At 57.9% G+C, this 26,236-nt stretch overlaps 1 protein-coding gene across 9 annotated transcripts in view; it reads right to left on the reverse strand.

The window, feature by feature from the left end:
* The window catches only part of SYT7 (synaptotagmin 7), a 59,795-nt gene that overhangs the window by 13,226 nt on the left and 20,333 nt on the right, over positions 1-26,236 (reverse strand). Inside the window, exons 2-7 of one of the 9 annotated variants that reach the window (XM_072758228.1) lie at positions 22,220-22,323; positions 17,942-18,021; positions 13,613-13,744; positions 12,429-12,656; positions 8,551-8,919; positions 4,581-4,703 (exon numbers count right to left, since the gene is read on the reverse strand). In XM_072758228.1, the coding sequence (XP_072614329.1) occupies positions 4,581-4,703; positions 8,551-8,919; positions 12,429-12,656; positions 13,613-13,744; positions 17,942-18,021; positions 22,220-22,323 (1,036 nt within the window). Of the gene's footprint in view, positions 1-4,580; positions 4,704-8,550; positions 9,440-12,428; positions 12,657-13,612; positions 13,745-17,941; positions 18,022-22,219; positions 22,324-26,236 lie in introns of those variants that run through there. The other 8 variants (XM_072758229.1, XM_072758231.1, XM_072758232.1 and 5 more) reach the window with 8 other exon arrangements.

The raw sequence follows: 26,236 nt of genomic DNA on the forward strand, positions 1-26,236 counted from the left end.
CCCCCACCATCCAGTCACTGCCTGAATGTTGGTCTCTGAGCATGGCCCCCTTCCCAGAGGCCCCCTGCCATCCCTGCTTGCTCCAACCTGGCAGGGGAGGCCCCCAAGGTGGCATGTCCAGGTCACCCCCTGCGTCATGACCCTCTGCAAACACACCCAGAGTGTTATCTCCCAGAGGCCCCACCTATGTTTGTTCAGGCTGAGAACACATGCCCTTCAGACACGAGACAGACTAGGTGAGGTCAGGACCACTGTCCACACACTGGCCAGTAGAACTTTCTACAATGACAGCAGGGTTATATTATCTGCACTGTTCATATGTGGCTACTGAGCATTTGAAGTGGCCAGTGCGACTAAGAATAGAATTTTTTAGTTTTGTTCAACCAAAACTAATTCAAACAGCCACCTGTTGGGTAGGGTGAACCTACACCCTCTTGCTCCCCAGTCCCCACTGGCCTCCTGTTCTGAGGACTATGTGTGGGAGAGATGGGGCACCACTGAGAAGCCCTGTATCTGACCATTCCATGCGAGGCCCTGTGTGCACCCTGACTCCATACTGCTCTTGGGAAGCTGGGCTCTCTGGCCCAGCAGCTGGGTGGTGAGCCCAGGCTCTGTCCAGCCGAGGCTCAGAAAAGGGGCACTAAAAACCTGCTCAGGGACCAGGCTGGAACATCTCATGAGAAGGAAAGGTGGGGCAGGCAGCAAGGAAAATATGGGAAGACTGGTAGCACGGGGCTCAGGACAAGCTACCATAGAACAGCTCTGAGAGTACCAGAGCCACAGACTCGGAGACACACACAGGCTGGACAACACCCTTGGTATGGACAGGCTGCTGGCACACAGTTGACCACGACAAGCAGACAGACATGCACAGAATATGCCAGGCCCTGGAGGGGAGATACCAAGACCCAACAGCAAGGTGTGCACAGCATGCCCGTGCATGCGTGCACACTGACGCACAGACACACACACACACACACACACACACACGAGTGCACACAAGCCCGACAGACACCCAAGGGACTGGGGAGAAAATGGCAACAAGGCAGGTCGACCAGAGCAGTGAAATGACACACACACACAGCGATGCGCACACTTAGATCCTGGGAGGAAACATCCAGGGAGACTCAGTCATGCCGCGGTGTGCGTGTGAGTCAGGACAGACTGAATCAGGCTGAGCAGCAAGCAGTTTCAGGGACACACGGCCTCAAAATTGGACACACACGCACCTGCCATAACTCGGCTCTGCCTTGACAGCGCAAGACACTCCACCCCGCCTGGGGCCAGCAGGGGGTCCCCTCCCGGAGGTGAGGCCATGGCAACACACGCACACACACGGGGACACACACGCGGACACGTGCTTACGCAGACAGGCACGGGGAGGAAGAGGACACTGAAATAGCTAGAGAGGTAAAGTCAGGTTAAAAATAGAGTGGGACAGGAGGAGAGCGCCAGATTGACTGCTGAAGGTATGAGAAAGTCGGTTATTTTGGCCACACCACAGCATCAGCACAGCTGTAAAGCAGCCTGGGAAGATGGTCAGCGCCACTGAAGCTACTGGAGGTCACAGGACAGAGAGGGACAGAGAGACAAGTGCACAGAGAGGCAGAGGGAGAGGCGAAGGAGCCTGTCGCTGGCCCAGGGACATCCCTGTGAGGAGCAGATGGGAAGAAGGAGAGGGGGAGAGAGGCCAAGAAAAGTTAGTCGGAGGCCAGTGAAGAAGGCTGCAGGGTGGACAAGGAGACGAGCGAGGCGGCCGAGAGGAGAGGCAGAGAGGAGGCAGGGAACACACACCAGGACAGAGGAAACATGGTGGCTTGGGGGTGAGGAGAGTAATGGGGGGGCCAGGTCCCTGCCCTGCCCCGTGCCCCACTTGAGTGAGGGTGGGGCCACGGTGAAAACCATTCGGATCCCAAGGAGCCACGGAAGGGATGGCAGAGAGCATGACATGGGGATGGAGGCAGTGCAGGATGGGTGAAGGCAGCAGGGCACGGGAGCCAGGGTTGGTTCTGGCCTCCTTCCTTCCTCCCTCCCTCCCCAGTGCAAATGCATTCTGATCCTGGGGCCCACTGAGGCTCAGAGACTGGGAGATCCGGGATGGGGGGCTTCCAGGCCACCAAGGATCCTGGGAGCAAGGCAGTGACCAACCTTCCCATCTCCATGATGCTTGCTAGATGCACCCCCTCACTTATCTGGGAATTGGAATGGCTGCTCCTCCTTCTGGGGCCTTCCTGTCTAGGGATCTGCTGCTGACAGACCTCCCCAGGATAGCTAAGGCCCACCCACACCCCAGGCATCCAGCCAAGGGGTCAGCTGAATGGGAAGGAGGGGTTTGGGGTAAAGGGCAGACTCTGGGTCTGGAGGCAGAAGCTCAAGAGAAGGGGACAGCTGACCCAAGCCTACCATTCCAAGGTCCAAAGAGCTAGGAGTTCAGAGGAGTGGAGCCCTAAGGTGCCAGATGCCTGGTGGATGGTGTCAGAGCTGCTTGGGGCTAGGGAGGGTGCCAGGAAGGAAGCGCTCAGTTCTGGACACCCTCACAGGGCCCAGTTGCCCAGGAAACACCCCAGAGGCCACAAGACAGAAGGGCCAGGTAGGAGTGGCATGTGGCCAGGTAGGAGTGGCATGTGTCCACCCTGAAAGCCGAAAGCCGGGGGAGGGGATGGGGGGGGAGCAGGGCCCAAGGCCTCCACCTCCACACCCACCTTTCCCAGGAAGGCAGGGACAGCTGATGTAATGGTCAGAAGGGATGGGCGTGTTAGAATACGGAGGGAGACCTACATGGCAAAGAGGTAAAAATAGGCTGTGGGTGGAAATGGAGCCAGCTAATGAACACATGGGTGACGTGAAATCTCGTTTCCAGCCCGTGTCTGCTCCTGCACACTTCACACCTTTCCCCGGCAAGGAGCTCGGGTTCTCAGCAGACTCCCAGAGGCCTCCAGCCCCCTCCTGCTGCCTCTCCCCCATGGCCCTGGCCCTCTCTCATGGCACTGTGGTCTGCCCGGGCCCAGTCCAGGACCTCCACGGTGCCAGGTGGGCTGGAGGTGGCAGGCTCTGTTCCTCCTGCTTCCCAGGACGTGGGCTCAGGGTTTGACACCATCTGTGCCACTGAGTGAAAGATCCCATCCCTCTCTTCCCTCCCACCCTCTGGGGATTTCTGGCTGTGTCCATCATAGACATGCAACTATGAACTTAGAATGGGAAGAAAATGAGAGAAGCCACTGGAGGGACAGGCAGTCAGCTGTCTAACTCTTGGCCTACCCTTTGGTAATCCACAGGCCCCTAGTGGCAGCCTGGGACAGTCCCCTCCTGCCTTATGGGCCTCAGGGAATGTCAGCATCCCTGCCCAGTGCACAGGATCTGACAGGCACCCCAGCCTGAGGGGTTCTTCCCTCATTAGAAGCATAGCATGCCCAAGCTGGAAGGGGTCACCCCTTCAGTCCTTCGTACAACAGACAAGGAAGCAGAGGCTCAGAGAGGGGCAGAGACTTGCCCAAGTCTGCAGAGCATGGCTCTGGCACAACCAGAGCTAGAAGGTCAGCATCCTGGCTGTCAACCCACAGGCTCTCTTGCAGGCCTTTGGAGGAACCCTCCCTCTGTGACTACAGGTGTGTGGCTGACCCAGCTCAAGGCCAGGTGATGGGAGGCAGCCAAACCAGGTGCAGGATCACCCCACCTTTGCGATTGCTGCCTGAGCTCCCAGCCCTCCGACCTTTCCCTGTCTCCTTCCCCACGAGTGCTCCATGCCCTCCCTGAGACAGGCAGGAGATGCTTCCCTGAGTTCCTGGTGGCAAAGACTTGGCTAAATGCCCAGCCCTCTACTTGGCCTGTGCTGTGGCCATACAAGAGATTCCAGAGGACCTGCAGCAGGGCTCCCAGTACCAAACAGGGATACTGTTTGGTACTGGGAGCCTAACTGGCACTTGCTGGCTGCTCTCAGCCCCTTACCCTATCCCCTCCTCCTGGTACCTCAGGCTCAGAGCTTCCTTTTGGTTCTTTCTGGTCACCAGGCCTGTCCTATGCCCCAGACCCTCTCCACCAGGGCTCCTCCGCAATCAGCCAAGCAGCCCAGCCACACCCATGCAGTACCCCAGCAGTGGGGTACGCTATTACCCCCCTGTGGGACCTCCAGGCAAGAGGGAGGTTGGGGTGGCAGGGATGAGGGAGAATAGGCTGGTGCCCCTTCCCTGCATCCCCCCCGCCCACCAACCACCAGAGAAACTGGGATTTCAGGGTTGGGGGTGGGGCAGAGATGAAAGATGAGGGGCAGCAGTGGGTGGGGGGGAGCCAAGCAGGGAGATGGGGCAGAAAGGCTGGCTTGCTCAGGCGAGGGCAAGCATGCCTGGGGAGCAGGCTTGATCCAGAATGGTCCCAGGACAGCCACGCTGGCCTCGGACCCATGGGACACCCCAGGGTGGCCTGTGTGAGGGCACCAGCTGGGGAGGGGGCTGTCCTCCCGCTCCAGGATCGCTGAGGGCACCACCGCCTCATCCAGCAGCTGGGCCAGGGCTGGTCAAGGCCAGTAGCCTCTCTGCTCCTCCATCTCTGCCGCTGCCGCTGCAGGCCTTTGCCTGTGCTCGTACCTCTTGTCCCCCTGAGCGTTCTGGTTCTGCTGGGTTCCTGGGTTTTGCAGGTCAGGGATATTGGCAAAGTCATCCTGTTCCGAAAGCCCTAAGACCAAGGATAGCACCACCATCCTGCCTTCCCTGCCCGAGGTGGGCAGCCCACCAGCCGGGAGGAAACGAGGAGGCCCCACGAGTGGGGTCGGGGAGGGGAAAGAGAGAGACAGAGACAGAGACAGAGACAAAGAGAGAGAAGAAAAAAGCGTAAGAAACTGGCCCTGCAGGAGAGAAACCACACTTTAGCACTGTCAACAGTTGTAGTAGAGCAGAGTCGGGTGGAGGCAGGAAGGGAGAGAGGGAATGAGGGAAGGTGTCCATGGCCTGAGACCAAAGCCTGCCTTGGGGCCAGAGAGCAAGATGCTCTGGAGGCATTTGGGGAAGGGGCTGGGCAGAGGCCCGCTAAAGTGGCAAGTGCCCGGGATGCTGCCAAAGAAGACTTGGGGCAGGCTGGGGGAGGGGAGCATAGGGTCTGGGACATGCAGACTTCCAAGGTGAACTCCTCTCCAGCTGAACAAAGACCAGAGGCTACTTGCTCTGGCCATCTGGGCCCCTGGGAGAAGAGGGAGGGCCTCCATTCCCATCTTGCTTTGGGATATGCAGGCAGGTTTGGGCTCCCAGGTGGGAGGTTCTTAGAAAGTTTGGAAATCCGATGGGCATTGCACCCTGTGCTTATGGAAGGCCCTCATAACGACATCTCTGGGACATGGTCAGCCAAATGGCCCTGACACCAGGAGGGGTCCCTGAACACACAGCCCAGTAGAGAATGGAAGTCCCTTCTGGCATATCAGGTGTGATGGCCATAGTGGGCCTTCTCTGGAGTTCCCAGGAATAACTACTGAGGCTTTTGGGTCCAGTTCAGCGGCCTTTCCTTGGAGAAGCAGTCCAGAAGTCACCAAAAAGCCAAGGTGGAGAGAGAGAAAGTGCAGGAAGCTGGCAAGGTCTGTAGGCATCCTGGTAGGACTCAAGGGAGCCTGTTTCTGCAGTGAGGGAGATCTGTTAGAGGCTGGAGCCATCCTGCTTTGAGGGAGGCTCAGTCCAGGCAGACAAGGAACTGGCAGCAGCCCGGGGCCAGAGGTCAAGGTATGATGTGATGTTTTCCATATGGGGCATTCTCAGAGAACCCCAGAACAATGGCGGGGTCACCCTGCATTTTCCAGGGACAAAAACGTGACCTGCTGCTCCTCAAATTCATCAGAATTCATAGGCATTTTCTGGGTATTTTGTGGAGCTCATCCGGTGCTGGATATCTCATTCGAATAAAGCAAGAGCGGTATCTCATTTGGGGGAGGCAGGAAAGCATGTCTCAGGAAGGGCCAAGGGAAGGATGGTGTAAGCTCAACAGACTGTTCCAGAGAGGTGGATCGTGGGTTGATCCACTGTCGAGGAAGGCAAGGTTTAGACAGGAAGAGGTGGCTGTGGTTATTTCCTAGAGAGGTTGTCAGAAAGGGAACTCAAACAGGTGAGAAGTGGCACCTGGGGCAGGTGGGGAGCAGCAGGAAAAATGGGAGATGGCAGTGGGGGCTGGGGCAGGGGAGGAAGCTAAGTGGTTGGGCTGCCTTCTGTGCCATGCATCTTGGTCCTGGGCACATTACTCCATGCTGACACTCTTGCTGGCATCTAACTTTTGGGAAACAAGTCCCCCTTCCCTCAGGACAAATCCTCATTTTCTTTGTTCTGCCCACCGAAGTACTGTTTCAGAGTTGGTAAAATTCCATTTGGCTGCTTGGGAGCAGGATGAGCTGGGGGAAGGAGAACCCAACGAAAACAACATGTTTTTCCCTGGTTAATGCATTTTTCAGATACTCCTTTTGCTCTCCTTAAAAACAAAACGGAAAAAAAAAAAGGCTCCTCTGCATAAATTCCCAATTTGTCATTCTTGCCTGCAATACAAGCTGCAAGGGTGAGAATGAGAGGCAAGAGGAGAGTCTGTGGTATTGTGTGTGTGTGGGGGGGAGGGTCATACCCATCAAGCAAGAGGAGGTGGGGTCCAGGAGGCCTCGCAAGCCCTTCCACCCTGGCTCCCTACCTGGACCAGCAGCATTTGGGACAAGAGAAGGGCCTCAGAAGCATACCAGCTAAACTGTAAGGCGGGGGTCAGAGGTGGGCAAAGTACAGCTGGTGGCCTGTCTTTCTACAGCCCACAAGCTAAGAATGGCTTGTGCATGTTTAAAGTGTTGCTTAAAAAAAAATGTGATCGAGACCATGTGCCCCATAAAGCCTAAAATATTTATAATCTGGCCCTTTACAGAAAAATAACTTGCCGACCCCTGCCGTGAGGAATGACAAGTGGAGGAGGTGGGGGGTTGTGTGATCTCTAGTGATGGCCAGCAAATGAGAGACCCATAAAGCCATGGTGGGTGCAGAAGTGCAGACAAAGGATGCTGGCACATGAGTGCCGCTCATCAAATCCCAGTCGACCAGTGGTGCAGCAGGCAGGGAAGAGTTGGTAAACAGAGGCTTTTCTGCATCTGGCTCCCTTCTTCCAGGTGCCTGGGGACAGCCCCCTGCCCTAGTCTGATGGCTCCTAGAACAGGAAGCAGGGTGATAGCTGTGCAAAGAGCAGCCTGAGGGCAGGAGGAGCAGAGGGGTGTGGGGGCCCTCTGGCTCCCTGTTCTGTTCAAGCCACAAAAGAACCAATTCCCTGGACTCTCCTAATCCACACCTGTGCCGCCGTATCTGTCCCAAAACAAACTACCACCTGAAGCCAGGAGGCTCTGCTGGGCATCTTGTTTCATGAAGGCACCAGCTGGATTCCCAAGGGTCTTTGGGTGGGGGAGAGCCCCTGCAGATGTGCTGCCTGGATGTGCCAAGTAGAGTCGGGGCAGCAGGTGCTGCCAGGCCAGGGCCACAGGCCATTTGCATGGGTGTGGGAAGCCGGCATGGCTAGGCCTCTTCTGTTGGGGTGCCTCTGCCAGGGGCAGGCCTCCCATCTGCCCTGGAAGCCTGGGCAGGGGTCTCAGCTGGAGAGGTAGGATGCATGGAGGGACCTGCTTGCTTTCAGAATCCACACATCTTGCCAGTGAGGTGGGCCTTGATAATGGCCTTCCCCTTCCTTATATTAGGCCAGAGGTGGCAAGTGGTATGAGGGAGGTCCAGGTCTGCCTGGGCTCTGAGAGTGAATGCAGATGCCTGGAGTGATGCCAGAGAGAGGGTGCTCTGGGCAGGACCCCTACCTACGTGAGGGGGACGGGGCGGGACAGCATGTGACCTCGGGGAATGAGGAAGGGCTACAGTTAGATACCCTCAGTGATATGTGGTTACTTCTCAGACCTGTGCCCTTGAAAGAAGGCTCTGATTTAGAAAGAATGTTTTCTAATGCTTTGAGGGGAACATCTGAGGTTTATCCTTAGGGGATGGGTCATTCTGAGAGCTGGATGACAGGTGGCTACAGAAGGTCACAGAGGCAGAGGACAGGGCTGATGGCAGGAACCGGGGAAGTGAGAGGGAGGAAGGAAGTCCGGGAAGGTGAGCAGAGTCGGGTTACAGGGAAGAGGTATTTGGAGGGTTAGAGGCAGGGCCAGGAGCCCAGGTTTGGGAGGAGGGGAGGAGGCTGGCAGGGAGGCCGGGAGCAGCCTGGGACTAGCAGCAAAAGGAGGCAGACCTGGTGGCCTCAGCAGCATTGTCCAGTGACTGTACTGACTTTTAGCAGGGGGATGTGGGGGTGTGTGGGGCTTCTCCAGGCCCCAGGAGGCACCGAAGAAGGGGAGCTGGGGTCCTCAGAGGGGTGGCTCAGATCCTTCCATGGGCGGGGGGGGCTTCAGGCAGGAGCCTCGAGCCACAGGAGGCTGGGGAGGGGTCGGCCAAGTCTGCTCAGCATCCTGCCCCGGAGATGGAGGCCAGGAGTTGTGCAGGGCCAGCCACTCCCAAGGAGATGAGAGGAGAGAGGTTGGGTTGGGAGGAGGGGGCTGGCCCACTCAAGGGGGGGACTTACAGGAAGGATTTCATGTCCAAGCCTCGGTTTCGAATCTGCCCCACCACGTGGTCCCAGCTGCCTGGGTTGGAGCGGCTGCGGCCACCGGCCGCCCGGTACTTGGAGCCGGCTGAGGCGCCCTGCCGAGCCTGGACTCGGCCAGAGGCCCGGGAGTTGGGGCCCGGCGCCGAGGCCATGTGGGCCTGCAGCTGGCCCAGGCTCTGGCTGGTGGTGGGCTGGCTGGGCTGCCGGCCCCGCTGGTGCTGGCTCAGCGGCTGCTGCAGGCTCTGCTGCCGCATCAGAGTGCGGGGTCGCTGGCATTTCGGTTCTCCCGCGGAGCTGGGGATAGACTCAAGGGTAGTGGCCGTGGACAGGGTGGAGTCCTCGAAACTTGGGGCAGGTGAAGGAGAGGAGAGAAAGGAGAAGCAGGTGAAGGGATCACAGTGGAGGAGAAAGAAGCCAAGGGTCAGGACTAGGAGGCCCCAGTGCAGGGCGCGCTCTGCTGGACCTCGCTGGGCCTCCATTCCCGATGTCGTTGCTGCTGCTGTAGCTGCCACCACCGTACCCTGCACCCGCCCTGAGGCCCCCGGGTCAGCCCTGCCCGGCCCACCCTCTGGCCTTGGCTCGGCTGGCGCCCGAACGCCTCCTGTCTGAGCAGCTGAGGGAGCTGTGGAGACTGCGTGGTGAAGGCGTCTCCAGGGCCCTGGGCCTGGTGTGCCGAATGGCAGCGGGGAGAGGGAGATGGTGCCACTCCCTCCCCCGGTCTCGCTGGGGGATCCCAGGAAAGTCTGCCTCTGTGATCTAAGGACAATCGGCCTTTGGAGACACAAAGAAATCCAGGCCAGCGCAGAACTGGCCTAATAATGTGTGGCAAGTCACGGAAAGCCAGCAATTCTTATGCTGGGGTCACGGAGGCTGGGGACGACGGTCTGAAGACACCCTCTGTCCTCAGACCTCTGCCTAGTGGCCAGGGCTGCCTCAGGACTCAGGCTTTGGCACCCATCTTTGCCCTCCTGCCTGGGTTCCTTGTTTCTGAGTTTCTGTGTCCCTTCCTGATATCTTGGGAATGACTCTCAGTCAAAGGAGGGACCCGGGAAAGAAGCAGATGAGGTGGGAGCCCCAGGAACCATGTGTCTGGCCCCTTTGCCCCAATTCTGATGGAAAACAGGGTGACTATGCATTTGCAAGAGGGCACCTGCCTAACAGGCCCATTGGCATCCCTGAAAAATGCTGATAAGGGGCTGGGACAGGCAGGAAACCGGACATAGCTGATTAGAGGCGGTAGGAGGTCAGAGTGATCTGGGGTTCAAGCCCCAGCTCTACTGCTTCCAAACTGTGGCATGTTTTGGTGACTCAGTTTCTTCATCTGAGTGTCTTCATAAAATCTGGATGAAAAATCATCTCTGGGCTGCCTGTGTCAGGGCTGCCATGTGGACCAGACCTAAGGAGGTCAGGCCCAGGGACACTGTCAGGGCTGCTATAAGGACCTAATGAAGTTGGGCTAGAGCTCCCCTGACAGTGGTATCTGCAAACTTCTCAGGAGACAGAGGTAGGAAGAGTCAGAGACCCCTGGCCCGCCCTCTTCCCAGGCAACCTGCCTGCTTTGTTCCCTGGCCAGAGATTTCAGCACATCCCACAGGCAGGGCCAGAGCCTCAGACATCCCAACCTCCTCCTCTGTCCCCTCCCTCCATCTCCCAACCCAGTGGTTGAGGGCAGGGGTTGGCAAACTATGGTCTGTGGGCCACATCTGGCCTATCACCTGTCTTTGTAAATAAAACTTTATTGGAACACACTGTCATTAATGTATATCCTGTCTATGGCTGTGACATGCTTGAGTGGCCATCAAAGAGACTCTGGGGCTTGCAAAACCTAAATATTTCCTATCTGGTCCTCTGCAGGGAAAGCTTGCCAACTCCTAGTCTAGGACCACACGGTGGCCATGTACCCCCCACCGGGGCTGCCTGAGGGAGGGGCCCCAGGGCCCTTGGAGCTGCTTTCACCACTGCAACCAGACCTCAGCTTTGCTCCTCCCGAGCCTACCCTGGGAACCAAAGGACATCAGTTAGACTGCCCCTGTGGGCTAGAGAGAGAAAAAGAAAAAGAGTGAGAGCAAAAGAGTGAAAGTCAGAGAATAGTAAAGAGAGAATGAGAGAGAGGGGAGAGAGAGAGAGAGACAGAGGCAAAACATGGCTTTAGCTGGGAGCTGGGGGTCTGGAGGGGGCAGCAGCCTTGCCTAGCTCAGGCCTGGAGCCGGGGCTACCACCAGAGAGAGGTACAGGCCTGGCTGGCCAGGTAGGCTCACAGCTCCCTGGGGGCAGGCCAAGGCAGGGGAGGACGACACTTGGACGGCCTCCTCCTCCTCTTTGCTGACCTCATTTTGGTTTCCTATCACATCCAAAATTAGTCCAATTTACAACCTCTCAGTCACAGGAAACTAAAATTGGTGCCTCTAGGCCTGGAGCCAGTGGATGGCATGAAGGCTTCAGCCAGCCTGGAGTCTGTGGCCAGAGCAGCCTGGGGAGGGAAGTGTGCTGGGCCTGGCTCTCCAAGGGGGTGTGGGGCTTCCTTCCCTGACCTTACTGAGTCTCTGAAGCTGTTGTCAGGGGAGAAATCGGCCTGTGTGCCCTCAGGCCAACAAGCAGATAAGGTCTCCACACAGTGACCCTCAGGGGTCCCAAAGGCAGGAATCCTAGGCCTTCTGAAGAGAACTGGGGGGCAAGAGTGGGGGGTGGAGGCACTGAATGGAGGCAACAAGCTGGCCCCCAGCTAAGGAGGGGCTCAGGTCTTCTAAGTGAGAAGTTGCTCCCTTAGCTGAGAATGAACCTGTTCTGATTGTTGAAAGTGGAGCCTACGTCCCAATGGGTGAGAACGGTAGGAGTTCAAAGGATTTAGAGAGCCTGGGAGGGCTCAGCTGTGGGGAAATGGAAGTTTCTAAAAGCCAAGATGAGAATGAGGCTGCCCCATGGTAGGGGAGGAAAGAACATATTTTCTGCTGTGAACAGGGGCCAGCCCTACGTACATGGCCCAAGAGATGGACCATCTCATTTGGCAAAACTCAGAGAGCTACTAAAAAGGAAACAGACCGATGTCTTCCATCCGATGTCCAGACCACCCTTGCCAAAAGAGAGAAGCTAGCTGCTGGGGAGGGGAGGGTGCTCAACAACCCCACCGCCAAGAACACACCACCCAACAGCTGCCAGCAGGACAGCTCGCTGCCCAAGACTGGGACAGCCAGTGGGGATGGCTGAGATGAGGATGGACCAATGAGGGTGGCCCAGATGCTCATGGTGGGCTTACAGGACAGATGGTGAGGGGGGTGGGGGTGGGGGAGGGTACAAGCAAGAGTGGGACAAGCCAATGGAGGCAACCTGATGGTCAAAATGGAATGGCTCAGCCTCTGGATCTAGGGCCATTTGCTGGCTGTAAGAGGGAGGCTCAGTGGTGGATGGGTGGCATCAAACAGAGGCCAACTCCCCAGGGACGGGATGGTCCAATGGCTGAAAACCATGGGTAGTCCACAGAGGGATGACCTGACGGCTGGGATAGGGAGGCCAATCAAAGAGAATGGGATGACCTGAGGACTGTAATGAAGCTGCCTGGGGGGTGGGGTGGGGGTGCAGAAAATGAAATGACTTGGTCACTGGCAAGGAAAGGGACGGATGGGGAGGATGGGGACAGCAGCCGGGAGGCTGAGATGTGACATCGTATGGCTGTTAGTTGTGCCCGATGGCAGGGATGATGTGCATCTCATGAAGCGATGGAATGAGCCAGGGGCCAAGGATGGCACCTCTGGGGGGCAGCAGCGGGGCATGCTGGGGGATCCCCGCTGTCCCCCCGCCCCCGGCTGGCGGGGTCCGGCCTGAGCTTGGGCTCTGGTGGCCACAGAGCCATGACTCACTTGGACAAGTTGAGCTTCCCTGCGGCCAGGTGGCTCTGTACCGTCCGCCAGCGGCCTCTCCCCGCCTTGCCACTGCTGCCCGGCTCGCTGGGGGCAGCCCCACCGCCGCTTCTCAAGGCGTCCTCTCCAGGTGGCGGCACCGGCGCTGGCTTCTCCCCCGGCCGGCCTTCCCGCTCCACCGCCAGCCCCGCCGCAGCGGCCACCTTGGCGCCCGACAGGAGGGTGCCACTGGAGGCACGCAGGAGGCAGCCGGGCCAGAGGGGCGCCGGGGGTGGCGGTGGGGGGGAGAGGGTGGGCCACACGTGGGGGTGGAGGGGGGAGAGGGAGAAAAACAATGACAGATAAAAGAAAGAAAGAGACAGTGAGAGAGGAGGAGAGAGACAGACGGACAAGAGACAGACAGAGAGAGAGAGAGAGACATCAGCGCTGCAAGTGGGTTAACAGCAGAGCCTGCAGAGAGGAGCGAGGGGCCGGGCGGGCTGGGGTCAGAGAACAACGCACCACGACAACGGAGGGGCGGCCCCTCCCCACCGCCTGGGGCAGGGGCAGCGGGGGTGGGGGGAGGGCAGCCACCTCCAACTCTATCCCACAGGACAACGAAGGGTTAACGACGGAGGAAGAGCGGGCTGTCCAGGCCAGGAGGCCCCAAGGCAGGGAGAAAGAGAAAGCCGTGTTAGTCAGAGTTCATCACCACCACCACCATCACCGCCATCACCGCCACCGCCACCACGACCACGACCACCGACCACCGACCACCGACCACCGACCACCACCACCGAGCAGCCAGGGCAGCAGCACACAGCAGGGAGGAGAAAGCGAGCCACACCGAGAGGGAGGGACCAAACGGGCAACCCCATCCTGACTGCACAGAAGGGTGGGTGGGGGGACCGCGGGGGGGGGGGGGGCGTGGGGGGCCAGCGGGGGAGCCAGGTGTGGCTGCGGAGGGGCTCTCCTGCTCAGCTGGCCCTGGCGGGGAGGGGACAATGGGAGAGGGGTGGGCAGGTGAGGGGAGGCAGGAGGGGTTGCTCGTCTCCATGGCCAGCCTGCCCATGGGTGCACGGGTGGGGAGGTGGGGGGGCGGGGGATGGGAGCCGGAGGGGAAGTGAGGGCCAGGAGGGGAAGGAGGGCGTGCGCGGGTACTCGGATACTCAGTACATATGATCAAACCAGGTAAAGTCACTCACTTGAGGGACAGTCGTGGGTCGCCATAAGGGGCGTAGGGTGAAATGTTTAGAATAAACTCCTTGGGAGGATAGGAGCTCCATTTCTGCTGCACTGTGCTCTCATTGTTATTCCAAAAGTCTCTGTCTAGATCGCTGGAGGGGCAGAGAGAGGGGAGAAAACAGGGAGATACAAGAAGAAACAAGAACCGCAAGTCCTGCGGGGGTAGAGGGCACTGGGGGGGGCAGAAGAGACGGCCCCCACCCCCCCGGGGCAGCACACACAGAGAGCGGAGAGGGCCAGGGTCTGCTCCTGCAGGAGGAAGAGAGGAGGCAGCTGTGCCACGCACACACGCACACACGCATGCCTGCTCACACATGCGTGTCTGCACACGCTCACACACTTGAGGGCCGGGAGAAGCGACGCAGAAAGGAGGCGAGTTGCAGGTGGGCACACTGGAGCCTCACACCTGGGAAGCTGGTGGGAGAGAGAAAGATGGTGAGAGGTGAGGAGAGGGCAGGGGGTACAGGCCTAGGGTAGGATGGTGCGGGGAGCGGGAGAAGGAGAGGGTGCTGGTTTCTGGCTGGAGAGAGCTGAAAGGTAGATCAGACCCTGCTGTCAACTTGCTGGGCACATCCCCTCTCCTGGCCTCAGTCTCCCTGCTTGCCAAACCAGAACACTGGCTGCATCTGCTGGGGTGCCAGCTCTCCTACAATCGAGACCCAAGGTTCTCCCCTCTTCCATGCACCTCCACTGAGCCACTCCTGGGGCTCAGCTCCCTGCCCATCTTTCTCCTCCTCCCATTGGCCCGAGGTCTTCCAGCCTCCTCTGCTCTCTCCCCTCCTAGGACACAGCCTTTGCATGAACTCAGTGGGATCTCAGCTGAGCTGAAGACATTCTCCACTCATTGCAGATGTGGTGGTTGGGTCGTCCCCCAGAAAAGAGAAGCATCTCCAGGCCTCTGATCTTGCTGAGGATGTGACAGGTCACCCAGAGCCCATCAGGTCCAATGTTTTGGGCCTGTGTGATGGTAGCCTTTCTCTGTGGGGGCTGATAGGCAGACTCAGCCTCAGGTCCTCGATGCGTACCTGAACTGCCAGCCAGGGCAGCCTCTCCCTGTGCCCTTGATCCTTTCCAAGGTGGAGCTGCTGGGTCTGGAAGGGACCCTCTGACCCAGTCTTCTCACCCCCTCCTGCCCTGAGACAAGTCATACGAATGAAGCAGATGTGCTGGAAGCACAGGGAATGTGGGAGCTAAAGGGGGTTGGCTGCAGAAGGCACAGCCTAGAAATCCCAGAAACCAAAGGCAAGGGGCTCCATCAACTTGTCAGGCTCCTGGGGCCCTGAGGGGCAGGCCTGGGAGCACAGGGAGAGGAAAGGCAGAAGAAACAGGCCACAGGAACATTCCAGAAGGGAGCCATACCTGAGCCCTCAGAAATGCATCTAGGGGAAGGAACTGGGGGTAGGGGAGTTGGGGGCAGGGCTTGCACTGAGGCTGTGCCAACTACTCAAGGTCAAGGCAAGGGCCCTGTGAAGGGGGAAGGCCACTGGGAAGGAAGGCACATCTCCTGAAGATGGAGCAAACATGTTCTTGGGAAACCTGCTTCTCTCCCCACCCCCTTACCATACCCTGACCTTGACCTTGACCTTGGTTCTTAGCCTCAGACTTGGGAACAAAGCAGAGAAGCTGAGCAGCCACTTCAGGCCCAGAGGAGGTGGTGGTCCTGGCCCAAGGGGGTGAGGACAGTGCCTGCCTTTCCAGAGTGCACCTCAGAAATGTCTCACAGGGACTCCGTACACAGGGTTCAAAGCCAAAGTCCTGAGCCAGTTTGTGAGTGGCACAGTGGAGGCTGAGGTGGGAGAGGCAGGACAGGCCTTCAGCCCTGGGAGGCCTGTCCCTGGGGATGCTGCCTCAACAGAAGACCCTTTTCCTGCCAGAGACATCCTTTTACATCCTCCAGTGTAATAGAGGGATGGAATAGTTGGAAGCCTCCCTCCCCCTGCCCTCTCCAGATCTCCAAAATCAAGGATCATCCAATCCTAGATCCTAGAGAGAAAGATCCATCAAGGTCATTTCTGCCAGGCTGGGATGTTGACTGTTGCGGTACTGGAAAAGATGATCTTTAATTTTAAAAGCTTGGGAAACACAGGTTCCTTTACTGTAGGACTTCTCAGAGCCTTTACTATGTCAATGAATACTGGTATCTCCAAGAGGGAGATAGTGTGCAGTTTTTCCCAAACTTATTTGGTCATGAGACCCATGAAACCACAGTGATTCATGGAATAACTATGAATCATTTATGGAGTGCTTTGAGGAACACATTTTGGGAAATACTGCTAAAGAATGCAACTTCCCAGAATCCTTGACAAAAGATCCCTTCAGGCATGCCTGAGTGGATGAGCAGTTGAGTGCCTGCCTTCGGCTCAGGGCATGATCCCGGTGTCTTGGGATCGAGTCCTGCATCAGGCTCCCTGCATGGAGCCTGCTTCTTCCTCTGCCTCTGTCTCTGCCTCTCTCTTTCTGTGTCTCTCATGAATAAATAAATAAAATCTTTTTTTTTTTTTTTTTTTTTTAAGAAAAAAGATCCCTTCGGAGGAGGTCCTAAGTCCATGAAGAGATTGTGCAATGGGTAAGCCCTGCCTCCTGCCACCATACTGGCCCTGGGCCCTGGTTAAGAGGTAAAGGCCTAGGAACCCAGGGGCATGGAGACTGGAATGGTGGCTTCCTTCCCGTAAGGTGGGGGTTCTGACAGTTCAGCAGGGTGGGAGCAGGCAGCAGCCCAGGGCTATAGAGAAGAGGAGATGGCCACTGTCTTAAAGCATCCGTGGGTGCTGTCCCAGCCTGCCCACTCTGCTGCCTGCCTTCCCCCTTGCCGGGCATCCCATCTCCTCTCACGGGCCCTTTCCACGACTATCCAGAACATGTACATCCCAGGTTATGGCCACTGGCAGAGACAGGTTCCCTGGCCCAACAGCAAACTGGGTTAGAGGGGCCTGGTCTGGAGGTGGGATAGGTGCTGGGCTGGCCCCTCGTGGTCCTTCCCTGCCTTCAGAAAGCCTGGGGCCTGGGCTCTGCAGCAGCCCCAGAGACCTGCCAGTTCTCAGCTTTGAAGACTGGAGAGTGTGCAGCTGAACCCAGCTTCAAAGGCTCCCTGAGGCCTCCTCCCAAGCCTCCTCCTGCCCGCAACCTCAGCAGGCCCACCTCTACACTTGCCCGCCACCCCCTTCCAGACACACACTGGAAGCTTCTGTGAAGGCCCCAAGCAGGGTCAGAGCAAGAGATAAAAACAGAGGAGGAGCAGGGAAGGAGCCCTCATGAGTCGGGGAGAGGAAGAGGGGAGAGCATGGATAAGGAGGGGAAACAGGACTAGGCTATGGGAAGGGGGCAGAAGGGAAGGCGTGGGGCACGGATGGTGTGGGCCTTGAGTCACAGGAAGGAGTGGGGGTTAGGGTGGGGCACAGAAGGCTGGGGCGGCTCTCCTTCAGGCAAAGCCCCTTGCTGGCTGGCTCAGCCCTGGCCAGGCTACGATGGAGGGGCACCCAGCCCTATATCAGCCTGACAGCCTCCCAGCAAAGGCCTGGGTTCAGCAGAGAGGAGCCCTCCAGAGAGAACCCTCACTCCCAGAGCTTCCAGCCAGGTGGGGTGGTAGGTGAGGGGGGAAGGGGCTGCCCTTCGTGGTCCCAGCGACCCTCTGCTAACTGGGCTGGCCATGGTGGTCTGTGGTAGGCAAATGTGTCTCCTTGAGAAGGGATCTCAGAGCACAAGTAGGGAGCCTGGCTGAGTCAGAGGCAGCAAGACAGGCCACAGGGACCAGGAGTGACAGGAGGGAAGAGTCCCCATTGTCAGCTTTCCAAGTGGCCCAAAACTGAGGTCTACTCCCCTTCCAAGTCACCCTCAGGCCATTGGTGAGGTCTGAAATAAGAACCTGAGCCCCACCGGGAGAGGAGACCCCAGCCTAGGGGCTGGGGGAGGAGCCTGGATTCGCAGGACAGCTAGGATGGATGGAGTGATGTGTGATATGAGGGTAGATGGAGGGACAAGCAAGCAGGGTTGGGGGAGGAGGGAGACAGTGCTGGAAGTGACAGCTGCCAGAAAGTGGAGCTGGAGTCCTTGTAACATTGTGAGGCTCTGGGGGGCGGGGGTGGGGTAGGGTGAGTGGGCATGAGCACAAAAGGTGGAGCCCCGGAGCCACCCTGAGGTACCACAAGTGTGGGGGAGGGGGCAGGGAGAGACAAAGGCCCCAAGGTGTGAGGGGAGACCAAATGTGTGTGTGGCCAGTAGGAGGACGGGGAAGCTCATCCCACTTGGGCTGCCTGTGTGCTCCCACCCCAAACTTGAAGCCTGGCACCTACTTGATGGCCTTCTTCTCACTGCGCCCACGCCCTGAGTCTGGCGTGCCCACGGTCTCCAAGGAGTTCTTGTAGCGTTTGCCCTGTGGAGATAGCACAAGGGTCACTCCTGGGAGATAGCACCGCACCCTCCCTACCTCCCCAGAACAGGTCTAGGTAGGGGAGGAGGCTGGGGCCCAGCCTTGGCAGCAAGGTCTGGGGCCAATGTGTAAAGGTGTCACTGCTGTGGGGTACCAACTCCACGGCGACCTGTTCCCTGCTTGGTAGCTCCTTGGCCCCATAAGGCTCGAGGACCTACTTCACCCCTTGACTGGCACCCCATCCCTGACCCCCAGGGATGGGGGCCCCTCCTGTCTGCCTGTCTCCCGGACCTCTGGCCTGGCTCCCAGAACTACATCTCCCTCTGCCACCGACAGACGGCTCTCAGGCGCCTGGCCATATCACACTGGCCACGTCACCACCCCCAGATGGTGGGGGTGGCATCCTGTAGGGCAAGGTTGGCAGTGGCCAGTGACATCAATGGCAGGGGCAGAGAGAGGGCCCCATGCCCAGTCCTGTCCAGGACCATGTCCAACACTGTCTGGGGGCTCCCTAGGGTCCTCCTGCCTCGGGCACTAAGGCAGGGCAGGGCTGAGCACTCTCCTTGACAGGATGGCAGCCTTAGGAAGAGAGGCTACCTGCAGGCTCTGAAGCTAGGGCAGCCTGGCCAGCACCCCCAGAGTTCCTCACACCAGCATGAGTAGGGGGAAAGGGCATGCAGGATGGGCAGGTGCTCTAGGTCCCCTGGCTACAAAAAAGGCCGGGGCTGCGGTGGGGCCTGGGCCTGCTGCTGGAAAGGTGAGCACCATTCACCTTCTCAGTTTGGGTTTCTAAATTTAGCTCATGCAGAGCCTGGCACCATTAACATTCCTGGCTGCCACCAAGCGTCCTCACGCACACCCATGGGCCATGGGCCTGAGCCAGGCCCAGGGCTGATGCAGGCAGTGGGGTGGTGGCAGCGCGCACGCGCGTGCACACGCACACACACTGACACACGCACACATGTTTCCCCACCATCCCGTCCCCAACACCACAGCCACAACAGATTAGCTCACCCTCCCTAAAGCAAAATAAAAGCCACACCGTGGCCCTATGTTCCCCAACATTCCTGTCAACTGTAGCCCCTTCCAGGGCATGGGAGCCAGCCACTGAGGGAGACGGGCAGAGGTAGCGGGCTCCCTGGGATGGTGTAGGCAGAGGGGGTAGGGTCCTCACTCTACCTCCAGCACCCCCAGGTCTCAGGGGCGCCTGGGTCCTGGTGCCAGCAATGCCAGGTCACCCCGGTCAGTCCTCTCTGATCTCCTTTTCCTCCTTTCTGAAAAGGAGTGCTGTCACCAGATGAGCCCTAGGTCCCTCATCTTTTCAGGCTCTCATCATCACAGATATTACTATTTCTCTCCTGACTTACTTCCATACCCCCAACCCGCCCCCAGGGCACAGGGGGGTGGAATGCAGCCCCAAAAGGCAGGGACTGTTTGGTCTCTAGTACTTGGTGTAGAAGCGGATACCCAGCAGTTCTCAAAATGGGCCACATGGGAGTGCCCCCCTAATGCCACAGTCCCAGGCTGTTGCCTCTGAGCCAAAACTTTAAGAGTGAAAAAACAGAGCTGTTGGGTCCTCTGAGTCCACAGAAGCTGGCCTCTCTCAGCTCTAGCTCTGCTCTTTCCCATCATTACCCAGAAGTTCAAATCCCAAACAATACCCAGTCCAGACTAGGAAGATCAGGACCTGGAGCTGCCCCATGCCAGCAAGGGCCCTTCTCTGGGCAGGACACAAGGAGGAGCCCACACCCCATGTTCCCCTTCCCCCAACATCTCAGGCAGTGTGGGACAGGGAGGACCCTGCTGCCTGCCACCACCGCCCCCCCAGCCCCTACACATCATCCCCTCTCTTCTTTCTCCCTAGTCTTTGCAGGAGAATTTGCCCTAGTCAGCATTTTCTTCTAAGGTGGGTCAGCTGTCCCTTCCCCAAGGCCTGGCACAGCTGAATGTGCTGTCCACAGTGCTGTGGGGGACAGGAACCAGTGCGATTTGAGGGGCCAGGGGAAGTCATGGGAGCAACAAAAGGAAACCCAGGCAGGGTCCAAGAGACACTAGGTGGCTCTGAGGGAACCCAATACCACCAGCCTACTAATCAGGGGGTTGGCCAGGCTGATCTGGAAAAAGCCAGCTGGAGATTAAGGAAGTTATTAATGTTTGGCAATGGGATCTGGGCTGTCGGGGTATCATATCACTGCTGCTGAGGGGACAGGCGGGCAAGGAGAGTCCAGGAATGGTGCAAGGGGCATCTGAGAGCCCCTCCCCTAAAGCACAGGGACAGCCGAGGCTCCTCAGATGGTGGTTGGGGTAGGGGAGTTGTGGCAGGGTTGGGGGGCTGGGCCACTCAGGGGGGAAAGTCAAAAGGGATAGAGAGACTGTGGCTTGGACTCCTGGGGAAGTTGCTGGCGGCTGAGGGGGGTGGGGATGCTGCACATCTAAGATGCCCAAGGTGCTTCCTGTGCCTGCAGCAGCCCCCCCCCCCCCTCCACCTGCTACAAACGTCATTTTGGAACACTGGTCCCCAGGTGAACTGAGTGGGGGAGAGGCTCTCACCACAATACACACACACACACACACACACACACACACTGCAGCACTTACCAGGAGAGGCCAGGACAGTGGGGATGAAGCAAGTGTCAGCTCACTCAGGTGGAGATCTGATGAGATGAAGCACATCCCACCATGCAGGGGTGAACAGACACACACATACTGTACCAATACCCCCAGGGTCGACACATTCAGCACAGAGACCCCCACTCAAGGTTACTGGCAGCGCCTTCTCATCCACCTTGCTCTGCCCTCAAATGCATACAGACAGACGGCCTAACAGGCCCTGCAACAAAACGAGCAGGGCTGTGGTGAGCATGTGCTCCACCCCTCCCATGGCCTCTCAGGACACTTATATTCACAGGCACATGGCCAAACCCCCTCCTCCACCTCCCCTAAAATTCCGAGACAGACGAAGATGCGGGAGATCCAGAAACAATGCAGGGCAGCCAGCCTGACTCCCTGCACCTGCACACCACCTGTACATGGGGCATGGGCCCAGGTTATGCACACACTCACATGTGGGGCACACAGGACACATGGGGCAGAGCTTGCCTTCTCCAGGGCTCCTCCCCAGGGAAAGCATCTACCTGAAGCTAAGTGTCCCAGAATGAAGAGCCATGTTCCCAGTCCCTGAGTTTGCCTTTCCTGAAGGAGACAAATGGGGTTATGGGGCCTCCTAAGTCCTTCCCACAGTTATCTGCCCCTTCTCTTCCACAGGATTGGGGCTTGAAGCCTACAACTGCAGGGTGCCCACCGCCACAGCCCTCTCCCCTGGTCCTTAAGGCCCTCTGCGTCAGGGCAGGGAGAGAATGGGGGGGTCTCAGAGGTGGCACCTGCCCCCACTCCCACCACTGTCAGTCGAGGGGATGGAGGTGTCCGCCAGGGATGCTTCTTCACCCTAGCCCCAGGAAAGGCCCGTCCACCTTTGGGGATGCCCCACTGCAGTCCCCAAAGGCCCCCCTGCACTTCTGGGCTGGGGCAGCAGGACCCCGGGTGGGGGGAGGCGGGGTGGTGGTCTAGCCTGTGCCCTCCCTCCTCAGCGAGCAGCAGGCTGCGGGCGGGCGGGGCAGACCAACCGCTCCGCCTGGCCTCCCCTCCAGGGCCTTCAGGAGATGAATGACCCTCCTGACGGTCTCATTACTTATTGATGGCCTAATCCTGCTCGTTAATTCCCCAGCCCTCGTTAAAAATGAAAAGAAGCCATTTGTGCTTGTACAAACCCCAAGAACCAGGATGGATGTGCCGGCGCTGGGGGCGGGGCGGGCGGCGCCTCCCATTGGCTGGGAGACGCAGCCTGGGGCGGGGAGCAGGGGGCTGGGTGGGAAGGGGCTGCGATTCTCCCGAGGCACTGCGGGTTCTTTCGGCGGGAGGTGGGCCGTGTGTGCCCGAGGCTGCGAACGTGCTCTTGCCTGTGAGACTCACGTCTGTCCACAGATGTGTCCCTAGGTGTGTGGTTCGGGGTGTACACGCAGACGTATGGGGCCCACACCAGGCAAACCCAGCGCGTGCGTGCATGTGAATTCCTACGGAAAGGTGCCTGACTGTGAGAGCAGGTGGGTCATCTGAGGGCATCCTTGAGAGGATTCAAGGGCCCAAACTCTGGGGGGCGGGGTGCAGGGCCAGGCCCCGCCTCCGGGGCCCTCAGGAGCCTCACCAGTTTGCGCTGACACCAGTGGCAGAGGCCACAGAGGACGACGGTGACGCTAAGGCTGACGGTGATGATGGCAGAGACCAGCAGGACATCGCGGGTGGGCGCCCCTGGGGAGGACATGCACAGGTCAGACCCTCATTGGCCAGGGCCGGTGCCGGTGCCCTCCCTCAGCCCAGAGCCCCCCAAGAGCAATTACCCTACCCTTCCATCTGGCCCCCAAACTGGGAGCTCTGGGCCTTGCTGGCTGACCTTGGGAAGTTTCTTCCTTTCTCTATGACTCCGTTTCCTCAGCTGTAAAATGGGCAACTGTGCAGGTTGAAGTTCCTCCCAGGCTCTCCCTGCACGGGCTCTGTGTGAATCCAGATGATCCGCACCATCACCCAAACTTGACACCTCAAAGGGAGAGGCCAAGTATGCTCCCCAGCCCAGCCAGGCCTCAGTGGACACTTCTAATCCCCCTAAAAAAGCCACTGCTTCTGCACAGCCTTCCTGCCCAGCACCATTCCATCCCCTTCGATACTCTGAGCCACAACTCCAGCCCCATTTGCCCAAAGGGCTTATTACTAGTTCCTATAGTCCCTCTAAGGACATTTGCCTCATGGGCGCTAACAGACCCTCAAAAGTGTCTGGCCCAAACTCAACAGCAACATATGTAGTCCAAAAGTGAATTTCTGGAATCCTCTGACCCGCCCTCATCCCCCTTCAGCTCAGCTTTTCTTGGGCTGGAAGCCCACCCATGTACACCCTGTCCTCCCCAACCCTTATCACTGGAGTTTGTCTATGATGCTCCCACTGTGTGGGCTCCAGCCCCACCTATACTGTCTGCAGTGTCATAAATGCTCTCGAGGGTCACTGGCAGCTTCTGTTCCAAGGGCTCAGGGGTCTTATACTTCAGAAGTGGCCATGTTGACAGACCTGTCCTGGTCCAAAAATCCCAGGTTTTTGTGCAAATCCCACCACTTGCTCACTGTGGCTTTGGATAAGTCACATAACCATTCAGTCTTCTGTGTGAATGCGATTAAACCTCCCTGCCTTCTCACAGGTGGTTGCAAACATGAGCTCAAACCAAATGCAAGGCAGGCAAAATTTCAGAAATTCTCATGTGGGGGAGTTGAAAGAGAGCAGCATAGATCACACGTGCACTGTAAATATGTATGCACCAGGATGCGTCCTAAAGGCAAATAGACACTGTTTATTTACAGAGGAGCCTGCGTGGGCTTTTCGGTAACAGTGATGGTGGTAATTAAGAGTCGACATATCTGTCTAGTCCTGATTCCTGCGATTTTAGCTTCTAGGCTCTCAGTCTCTCTTGCTTGGCTGTGGGGCCTCATGGGGAAGGGCCGGCAGTTAGCCCAGCTCTCTGGACCCTTGGGGCTCTCTCCTACCACCATTCATTCTAGTGCTCTGGGCAGCCAATTCACCACTTGCTCCCCCGAGAATCCTGCTTGGGCCCCACTTCTCCCTTCCCAACTTCAAATGCCATCTTTGCCCCGTCCCCACCAGTGCACCTGCCAGGCCAACTAAGCTTCCTCCTGTCCCGAGTCCACAGCCTTGCCCCTGGGGAAGCCCTGCACCTAGTTCACTGTCAACTCCAGGGTGGACACGGCACCTAGGCACTCTGACCTGGGCAGCGAGCAGACCCCCAGGACCTGGTCCTGCTCTTCCCTCTCCGGGGTAGAGGAACACAGCTCTGCAAGATGGAGAGGCCACATCTGCCTCCATCTTTAACCTCCAGGCTTCAGAGAGAAAGGGAGGAGGGCAAGATAAATGGGGAGAGTGATGGCCATCACACCATAGGTCATGCCATCAGTGCCCCAAGACTCGAGTCTGCAGTGAAGAGAGGGGCAAATGCACCTCCTGGGAAGGGGACCTGTGCTTTTTCCAGTTGTCTCCACAGGAACTGCCCCTGCCCTGCTGGAAGAGTCTGGGAGGGGGGTGTGATGTGGGCTGGGAAAGCAGGTGACCTTGCACCTTCCTCTGTTGAACTCACTTTTAAATAAAATAAATTCCATTTTTGGTCTGAGCTTTCTTCAACCACTATCTGTTAAGAATCCACCGGGGGGCACGAGGGACAGGCAAGACTCAAGAATTCAGCTAATTATTTCTTAGCATGTCAGGTGCCCCAGCACCAGTGAGTGGCAGACCACCCAGCCTGGGGCTCCAGATTCCAGAACACTCAAGAAAAGACTGAAGTGTGAGTGCAGCTTCTGCCTAATAGCTGAGTGGCCTTGGACAAGTATCTTAACCACTCATTGTCTTCCAGTAAAGACAACCCACCCCATGGGGTTACTGTTAGCACTCGGTAAATACCTATTTATGATAAAGGTTGGTGGTGTTGGTTTTCTTTCAGCAGTAAGCAGAAGGCTATGGGAGCACAAATGAGGAAATAATTGCTGGACTAGAGGGCTATCTGGGAAGGCTTCCCTGAGGGGGTGGTATTTGGTGTAGTTTGGGGGATGGTTGTGAGGTGAGTGTGAGATATTTCAGACAAAGGGAACAGCAAGAGCAAAGGTGAGAAGGGAGGTGGGGGGAGGGTCAGACACGTTGTTTGAGGAGCTGGTCTAGGTTAGTGGCTGTAAAGTGGTGGAAGACAGGCTGGGAGTGGAGTGGGGCCTGATGGGAAGGGGCTTGTCTATCAGGCTGAGGGGCTTGCTGTGTTTTGTAGGACATGGGAGCCATGGGAGGTTTTTGAGTGGGGGAGAGGCAGGACCAGAGGGGGCTTAGCAAGCTCCTGATCTGATAGCTGTGGTGCTGGGGTAGGAGGCCATGCTCCAGGTGGGCTCCTCTTAAAAAAAAAAAAAAGGGCAGCAGTATTTCCCTGTTTCACATCTTGGGCTTTTGTAGAAAGTTCCATTTGAAGAAAAAGCTGTGTTGCCAAGGAAAGCTGAACCCCCTAGATGGGGGGGATCCAGGATCCCCCTCTGGCACAGGAAGGTGGCTGTCACCTTCCAGGCAAGGAGTCTGACTCCTCCCCCGCCCAGGCCTCCAGCTGCCCACTGACAGCCCTTGAAGCCGGGGTGAAACAAAGGCTTGTCACTGCAAATTGCATTGATGTGGTGACCAAAGGTGAACGGTGGTGTTCTCAGCCAGCAAGCATTGTTGCCATCAAGGGGTGCAAGCGTGTGTTCTTGCCTGCCAGCCAGAGTGAACCCATTCCCAGAGCATGGATCGCTATGTTTGGGGCTGGAAGGCACCTCTGCCATCATGGAGTCTGGCCCCAGCAACGCACAAACACTCTGGGCAGCCCCGTCAGTGACAAGGAGCTGCTTCTGCAGGAGGCAGGCCCTCCACCACCAGGCATTGTTAGGGAGGGTTGCTGTGCTTCATCCTGAGCCTAATCTGTCTCCCTACATATCGCCCTGCCCACCCCCTGTCCCCCCTCGCTCCCAAGCCTGCCCTCCGGAGCTGCTAGGAACAAGCTGGCTCCCTCTGCCACATGACAGGCCTCCAAATCCTTGCAGACAGCTCTCATGTCCCCTTGCAGTCTTCTCCAGGCAAAGCCGCCCTGGCCCTTCTAACCCTTCCTCCAATGACATACATGGTTTCAAGTCTCCTTAGCATCAGCATATTAACATTTGGGGAAAGAAAATATTGTAGCCCTCGTCAGCCTTTGACAGGGCTGGGTTCCACAACCTATCCTTGGGCAGAGGAGACATCCTGGGTCCTTGGGGGTGAGACACAGACAAGGGCAGATGAATGATGCCAGGAGCCCTGGGCAGCAGCGTGAGCTAGGAGCGGGGAGAGCCAGCCCTCCTGGGTCCAATCCCAGGGCTGTCCTGGGAGTGAGGTGCAAGCTTGGGCATGCTGCTGCCCCTCTACCCAACCTTGTGGTGGGCATGTCAGCTGACCAGAGCTTGGGTTTAACGATGATCCAGTAGGGTCCTGTGCTCCTGACCAAGCCACCAGCTAAGGAGCTCTCAGGGTAAAGCCTGTGTGTTCGAGGAGGCAGCCCACCTCTGAGGCTGGACAACAGCTCCATGAGGGCGGGACTAACATTCTCTTCACCACTGTCTTCCCAGG

The sequence above is a fragment of the Vulpes vulpes genome, chromosome 5 (assembly GCF_048418805.1).
Source record: "Vulpes vulpes isolate BD-2025 chromosome 5, VulVul3, whole genome shotgun sequence".
NCBI classification, from domain to species: Eukaryota; Metazoa; Chordata; class Mammalia; order Carnivora; family Canidae; genus Vulpes; species Vulpes vulpes.